At 40.8% G+C, this 8165-nt stretch overlaps 1 protein-coding gene across 1 annotated transcript in view; it reads left to right on the top strand.

Moving 5' to 3' along the window:
* The window catches only part of Egln3 (egl-9 family hypoxia inducible factor 3), a 28699-nt gene extending 20968 nt beyond the window's left edge, over window positions 1–7731 (top strand). The window contains exons 2-5 of the mRNA XM_090345192.1: window positions 574–693; window positions 1843–1979; window positions 4358–4431; window positions 5837–7731. Coding sequence (XP_090201318.1) covers window positions 574–693; window positions 1843–1979; window positions 4358–4431; window positions 5837–5868 — 363 coding nt within the window. The 3' untranslated portion in view covers window positions 5869–7731. The remainder of the gene's footprint in view (window positions 1–573; window positions 694–1842; window positions 1980–4357; window positions 4432–5836) is intronic.
* Window positions 7732–8165: the final 434 nt, after the last annotated feature.

An 8165-nucleotide genomic window follows, 5' to 3' on the forward strand; every position in this document is an offset into this window, starting at 1 on the left:
TACCCAGGCAGGGACTGCAATTCTCAGATCTCAGCCTCTTGAGTATCTACTATTACAGGCATGAGCCACCCTGCTTTTGTTTAGTTTTTGTTCCAGTTTCCCTCTATATTCCAGGCTGGCCTCAAACTCTCCATCATCCTGCCTCAGCTTTCCCTACTGGTAGGATTACAGGGATGTGCTGCCAGACCCAATTTGCATTGCCAATGACTCTATCAGGGCTCCATAGAAACCTAGAACCGACTTCTTAAAATAGAATATAAAAGAAAGGCAGGCTATCGGAATGATGATGGAGACAGGTTACCTTAAGAGAGATTGTGTGAACTGTTCTAGAACTGTGGGGATGTTGTTACATCTGGACTGAGCCATAAGTCATAGTCTGCTTGTTAAGCTTTTGTGCTAAAGATTAATTTATGCTGATTTTATGTTATGGTAAGAATCCACGTTTATATATTGGATGTATGACTAAGAAGCTAGCGGACTGCTGTAAATGTCATATGGCCATCAAGAAGGCTACTGCTTGTCCACTAGTAGGAAGAGAAGCTTGTTAACTCCTTATTTGGGATTTCTCTGCAGGCAATGGTGGCTTGCTATCCAGGCAATGGCACAGGTTACGTTCGCCATGTGGACAACCCCAATGGAGATGGGCGCTGTATCACCTGCATCTACTACCTAAACAAGAATTGGGATGCTAAGGTATGTTGGAATAATGGGAAATTGTTCTGGGGTATGTAAGGTGACCATTATAAAGATCATGTCACTTTCAACTAGGACTTCAGGTCACTTTGAGAAGAGATTTGAATTCCAACTAGTCCTGTCTCCAACTTTTGAATCATTTCTACTTCTGATTTATAGTTTCTCTTTATCTCTCTCTCTTTTTTTACCCATTGAAGTAGTTAGTAAGGTTCACACGAGGTAAAGATTATGACTGTGAGTCAGGCATCAGGGGCTCATACTGGTAATCCTCAGGGGAAGATCATGATTCGAGGCCAGCTTGCGCAGAACAATCTGTGTAACTCTAGCTCCAACACTAACAAAAGCTTGTCTGGAGATATGGCTCAAATGGTAAAGCACCAGCCATGAACAAAGCAAGCCTAGCAAAGTAAAAGAGCCTAAATTCAAGCCCCAGTAATGGCAAATTAAAAAAAAAATGACTAAGCCTGGGCACCAGTACCTGTAAACCTAGCTACTCAGGAGGCTGAGATCTGAGGATCACAGTTCAAAGCCATCCTAGGTACTAAAGTCTGTGAGACTGTTACCTCCAATTAACCACCAGAAAACCAGAAATGGCACTGTGGCTCAACATGGTAGAGTACTAGCTTTGAGCTGAAGAGCTCAGGGACAGTGCCCAGACTCAGAGTTCAAGCCCTATGACCGATAAAAAAAAAGAAAGAAAGAAAGGTTGAAAGAAAGACAGTCTCTCTAGCTAAGCTAGAGATAAAATTTCATACTAAGTAGGATGTGGAAGTCAAACTTTTGGAGTTTAGCTGGTAAGGTGTGTCATGCTTATAATCCTAGCTACTCAGGATATTGAGACCTGAGTGAGGATCACAGTTCAAAGCCAGCTCTGACAGGAAAATCTGTGAGACTATTATCTCCAGTTAACCATAGAAAAGCTGGAATGGAGTTGTGGCTCAAGGGGTAGGATGCTAACCCTGAGAACCAACACTCAGGGACAACACCCAGGCCCAGAGTTCAAGCACCAGGATCAGCACACCAACAACAATGATTTTGGAGTTTAGAAGGTGCTGTGATTTCCAGCCCTGACTGAAGTACCATGGGTGCCTGTGAGACCAGAAAATAATCCCTTCTTCTTGTCCTTTTTCTTTTTTGGTTTGTCCTCAGTTGCACGGTGGGGTCCTGAGAATATTTCCAGAAGGGAAGTCATTCATAGCTGATGTGGAGCCCATTTTTGACAGACTCCTATTCTTCTGGTCAGATCGTAGGAATCCACATGAAGTCCAGCCTTCCTATGCAACCAGGTAAGAGCCAAGGCCATGACTTCCTGGTAAAGGGCTTGTGATGCAAACCCCGGTTCCCAGAGAACTCTAAACTCATCACATTGACTGGCTATCCCCCTAAAGCTGACTGCCTCACTTGTTTGCAGAATTAAAGAGGAAACGGGTGTCTTTTGTATACAAATCTAACTTTGCAATAATGATTATCAGATTACTTTCAGTTAGGTGAGCTTATTGGATTTCAGATTTCTGTTTTTCTCTCCTTGTTTGCCTTCTCCTTTGTCCTCCACTTTACAAACATCTAACATAAAGAATGTTGGGCCAGGCGGCGGTGGCTTACACCTGTATGTAATCCTAGCTACTCAGGAGGCTGAGAACTAAGGATCACAATTCAGTGTCCAGCCAGCCTGAGCACTGAGGTCTGTGAGACTCTTAACTCCAATTAATCACTAAAAAACTAGAAGTGGGGCTGTGGCTCCAGGAGTAGGGGCGGTAGCCTTGAGCCAAAGATTCTCAGGGACAATGCCCAGGCCCAGGTGTAGGGCGGTAGCCTTCAGCTGAAGAGCTCAGGGACAGTGCCTAGGCCCAGAGTTCAAGTTTCATGACTGACCAAAAAAAAAAATGTTAGCCATCACACATCAGGAATTCTGTGTAGTTACTCTAGGCAATTTTATAAGACATTACTTACAAGCAAAAAAAGAATGTTGAGAAAAGGAAGAATATTGTGTGTTTTGATTCCTTTTTACCCCTTCCTTAGCTTAAAATTGGCCTGGGTTAAATATATCCACATCTCAAAAACTGGAAGATGTTTCTACATCTTTTTGATGGTATTGGGACTTGAATTCAGGGCCTCACACTTAGTTTTCTTTCTCATGGTTGATGTTCTGCTATTTGAACCATGCCTCCAGCTTGCCTTTTTGCTGGTTAATTGTAGATGGAGTCTTCAGGACTTTTCTCTCCAGGTTAGCCTTGAACCTTGATCCCCCTGTGTCAACCTCTTGAGTAGCTCAGATTAAACGTATGAGCCACTGGCACCTGGCTACATCTTTCTTTCTTTCTTTTTTCCTTGTCTCTTTTCTTTCTTTCTTTTTTGTGGGTCATGGGGCTTGAACTTGGCTTGGGCACTGTCCCTGAGTTCTTCAGCTCAAGGCTACCACCCTACCCTTGAGCCAAGCCCCACTTCCCGATTTCTAGAGGTTAACTGGAGATAAGTGTCTCAGGTACTTTTGTGCTCGGGCTGAACAACTTAGTATTGTTCAATGTTAATATCGAAACTCCTGATAAAAATCTTAATTCTTGGTTCTGCCTCTTATTTACCTTTTATCTTTTGGCCAGAGATGTGAAGTAGATAGGAATGCAGTCAGGAGGAGTTATAGTATAAATAGCAACTGAGTGAGGACAGGATATGAGCTTTGGCATGAACACCTTAACAAGTCTATAGTTCAATAAAGTCCTAATCTGGACATCTCCAAGCTCAAGTGAGCCTTAAACAGAATTACATATTCAATACCAAATTGTGTGTGCCCTATAGAAGAACACACCTCTACTTCTACCACCAAAGTCTGCTTGTGACCTGGTTTATGGGGTTCAATAACTGGACACTGTCTTTTGTGGCAGAATTCTCTGCATTTGTCCTAGTCCAAAGAAAACATTGGCAAAGGCTTTCTAGAACCTTGCAAGGGGAGGAAAGAGGAATCAGGTGCTGTAAAAATTGCGGACTAATTATAATAATTTTAAAAGGAATCTTTAAAAGAAAGCATGAACAAAATAGCTCCCACTAGACTCTTTCTCATAGATCTGATAAAGCAAATAATTGGAAGGAAATTGAAGCTTGATGTCATCATTATTCAATTATAAGAATGTCTTAATGTCCCAAACTAGACAAAGCAAGCCATGAGTTTTTACTCTTCTGTGATGTCACCAAGTTATTTTTCAAAGGTTCACTCATGTTCACATCTTTCCTATGTTTTCTAATGTTCACTAGAGCCTCTCAATCTTTAGCAGAATGGATTCTTTCCAGTCCTTTCTATCGAGGTCATAGTTCCTTATTATAATCTGTTGAATCTGTCTTCCCTGTATGGGCCTGACATCCTTGAGCAACTCTAGGAAGATTCTGTTGGACAGGACCGTTTGAATTCTCGTCAGTCGGGATAATACCTGCCACACAACCCATAAGTCCTTATGTGTTTTCTTCCATTGACACACAATTGAAATCAGATAAATTAATATTGAGTGAAAATAAGGGTGGACTTGGAATGATAGGTAGAACATCAAGTGTTGGTTTTACAAATTAGTTTAAAAATATGAGATTCACAACAACTCTGTGTGTGTGTGTGTGTGTGTGTGTGTGTGTGTGTGTGTGTTTTGTAATCTCAGTTCTTATACCTGTTTACTGTTCACAGATATGCTATGACCGTTTGGTACTTTGATGCAGAAGAAAGGGCAGAAGCCAAAAAGAAATTCAAGAATTTAACTAGTACGTGTGTAATCATTTTCTATGACTTGTGATCAAGTTAATTTATGACTTGCATTTTATTGGTTTTTGTAATATACTATGCTTAATGTCAATTGTGGCTTAGCTTCATATACTATGGGTGTAATGGGGGAGGGGAGGGGGGAAAGAATGTAAAGGATGTCCCCTGAGCATGCCTACTTACCGTGTTTATAATAGAAATTAATTTTTATCATTAATGTTAGCTACCCACCTGCAATATTAAATTTAGATCATGATTTTTGGCATGTAACAAAGGTAATGGAACTCAGCTACAATGACCAATTTATTCCTTTGGTATAGGATTTACTCTTTATTTAAAATGGCTTATGTAATATGAAATGAGTCTGACTTAACCATTCCAGTCTTCTCTTACCAATACTGTAAGGCAACATTTCCCAGAATATGTTGCAATAAACTGGGCATGGTAATTCACATCCGTAATCTCAGCACTAAGAGGCAGAGTCAGGAAGATCATGAAATTGGGCCAGGAGTTTGGCCTAGTGGTAGAGTGCTTACCTACCATGCATGAAGATCTGGGTTCGATTCCTTGGTACCATATACATAGTGGCTGAAGTGGTAGAGATCTAGCCTTGAGAAAGTCTAAGGACAGTGCTCAGGCCCTGAGTTCAAGCCCCAGGACTGGCAATTAAAAAAAAAATAAAAGGAAGATCATGAACTTGAGCTCATATTGGGCTACATAATAAGACTGTCTCTTGAAACATAACAGAACTATCACACTAAAATATTGATCCTTCCAAGCTGGTTTATGATAAGGTATTTTTCTGGTCCCCATCAAATATGGGAAGTGCTGTACACTGTGTGCTACCTCTCTCCTGAAGTACAACACTTTCATTCACTACGGGTCTAAGAGGTAACTCAGTTATAGACTGCTTGCCTACCATGCCAAGGGCTCTAGGTTTAATCCCCAGCCCCAGAAAGAAAAAGTCTTGCAGGGAAGAAATATATGTGACATTACCTAACCTATGAACCATTCGGACTGTTTACCTATCAACACACCTTTTGAAAAATTACCAGGCGGCTTAAGTTGCTTTATAAAATGAGAAGTTGCAGCTCTGCCTGTAAAGCTAAGTACTCAGCTAGCTGAGATCTGAGGATCTGCGGTTCAAAGCCACCCTGGACAGAATATCTCCAATTAAGCATCAAAAAGCCAGAAGTGGAGCTGCAGCTCAAGTGGTAGAATGCTAGCCTTGTTTGGAAAGGCCAAATGATGGCTTGAGGCCCTGAGTTCAAACTCTACTACAGGCACTAAATACATGCATACGTACACAGTTGTTTCCTGAAGGCTTTCTTTTTTTATTTGGTAACACTTGTGACATAAAGCTCATCAGATTTGACGCTTTATTTTTCTTTTCTTTTCCCAATCCAGGGAAGACAGAATCTGCCCTTGCTAAAGATTGACTGCTCTGAAATCCGCTGGCCTCATTCATTCTAGTATTGGTTCTTAAACTCTCTTTTAAGAGTTTGATCCAAAGATGGCCTCTTAAAGTGACCATAAATCTCCGCTACTGTTCGCTTCCTTCCCACCCCTGTCCAGTTAGTGGTACTTCGCGTCTCCTCCCAAAGGACTGCACCCACCTCAGATACCCTCTTCTCCACATGAGCTCATTTGCTAAATAACTCCATCCTCATTGGCCAGCGGTTTAATTGACAGACTTGGGGATATCAACTATCAAAACATGGGACATCGGAGTGAATCCCACTTGCACTTTATCTACACTTCCTTACTTGAAAGGAGGAAGCTAAAAAGAAAAAATGGCGAATCAACGAGACAGAGCAACATGATTCGAACCTTCACATCAGGAAACAGACATATGTATCATCTGAACCATATCCAGATGTTCTTCTGGGGCTGCTGGGGTCTCTAGAAAATTACCATGACCCAATGGTGCCATTACCTCTGGAAAGGGCTGCTGTCATAGTGACCTATTTAAACCTATCCCAGGGGGTGGACACTCCTGTTTCCTGGCCCTTCATTCTAGACCTTCCTGTCTCTGCTCCAGTCTGCTAAAAGTAATGACTTTCTGATTGAAGATGGCAACATCATTTACTCTCTGGTTTCATTTCTTACTTGGAGAACCTAATTTACCCATGGGCTAACACTAGATGTTAGTGGCTTTGATTGCTTGGTGAAATAGAAATGTGAAGTGAGATCAAAGGATTAAAAAAAAATCTACCTGCTAATTTAATGTTAGCATCTGAGAAGTGTGGAAAGAGCTAGGGTTAGTGATACAGGACAAATGAGTTCATTTTGCCAACAGTTGGAGAAAAGATGGAGCTGGGAATGGGGGCGTTCTCATGCTTTTCCAGTGTTCCTTTTCAGTGACCTCTTCCTTCTTCAACAAAATAAGAGGGTGCTTTATTTTATTTTAAAGGAAGTAGAAATTTTAAGATATCTCAAAGCTATTTGAGTTCTACCATGTTGTCTGTCCTTACCAGCCTTTCTTCAAGCCAACTTGACCTGTGAGACTGACTGGTTGGTAAAGTGGCCAGCATTATGGAATTCTCTAGAACTCTTGAAGGTTCTGTTGCTGCAGTAAACAGTTTTTACTGCCTCAGGAACTCTAGATTGAATATCTATTTTTATGAAAGTTGCCTTTCACAGGTTTCAAATTCCACTTTCATATTGTTAAAATCCCTTTTAGATTTTGGTTGGAAAATTCTACAAAGAGCCTGGTGTCTATGGCTCATATCTATAATCTTAGCTACTCAGGAGACCTGAGATGTGAGGAGCATGATTTGAACCCAGCCTGGGCAGAAAAGTCTGTGAGACTCTTACCTCCAATGAATCAGCAAAAAGCCAGAATTGGCGCATGGCTCAAGTGGTAGAGTTCCAGCCTGGAATGAAAAAGCTAAAGCACCCAGGCTCTGAATTCAAGCTTTAGTACTAGCACACACACACACACACACACACACACACACACACACACACACACATTTCATAAATATTATAGAGCAAGAAATAATGTCATTTGTCCTGTACAAATACATAGGCTTAGTCCTTGTATGGTTTGGAAACTTTTCCAGATAAAATTTGTCATTCATTCTCAAAACTTCTCTATTTTGTTTTATTGTAGTACTTACCACCGTCTAACTTACTATGTCATTTGCTTATTTATTATGTTTATTGTCTTATATCCTTCCTTCTAGAGGCACAATGAAAAACAGGGATTTTCTATGTTTTTAATCAATGCAATATATTCCTAGCACCTAAGATGTTACCTGGCTCATAGTAAGAGCTCAGTAAATACTTCTTGAATAAACTCAGACTCCTTTGTTGTTATTGTAATGATTTGGTTTATTTCCTCCATCGTCATTGACAAGAAAGGTTGGGATTTGGGATATACATCTCTCTCTTTGTTGTTGTCTGTGTTTACTTTTTTATTTTTATTTTTATTTTTTACAGTCGTGGGGACTGAACTCAGGGCTTTGCACATTACTAGTTAAGCATTCTACTATTGAATTTCACCAGTGAGTAAAATTTGGTTGTGTGTGTGTGTGTGTGTGTGTGTGTGTGTGTGTGTGTGTGGTGCTTGGCTATAGATTGAAGGTCTTGTGCTTGCCTGGCAAGTGCTCTACCACTAAGTCACTTCTACAGCCTCTGTAGAAGTGATTATATTAGGGTGAGATTTTTTTTTTGTCAGTCCTGGGCCTGAACACTGTCTTTGAGCTTTCTCATGGCTGGAGCTCTACCATTT

This window comes from Megascapheus bottae, chromosome 14, assembly GCF_031878675.1.
Source record: "Megascapheus bottae isolate mThoBot1 chromosome 14, mThoBot2.hap1, whole genome shotgun sequence".
Lineage (NCBI taxonomy): Eukaryota > Metazoa > Chordata > Mammalia > Rodentia > Geomyidae > Megascapheus > Megascapheus bottae.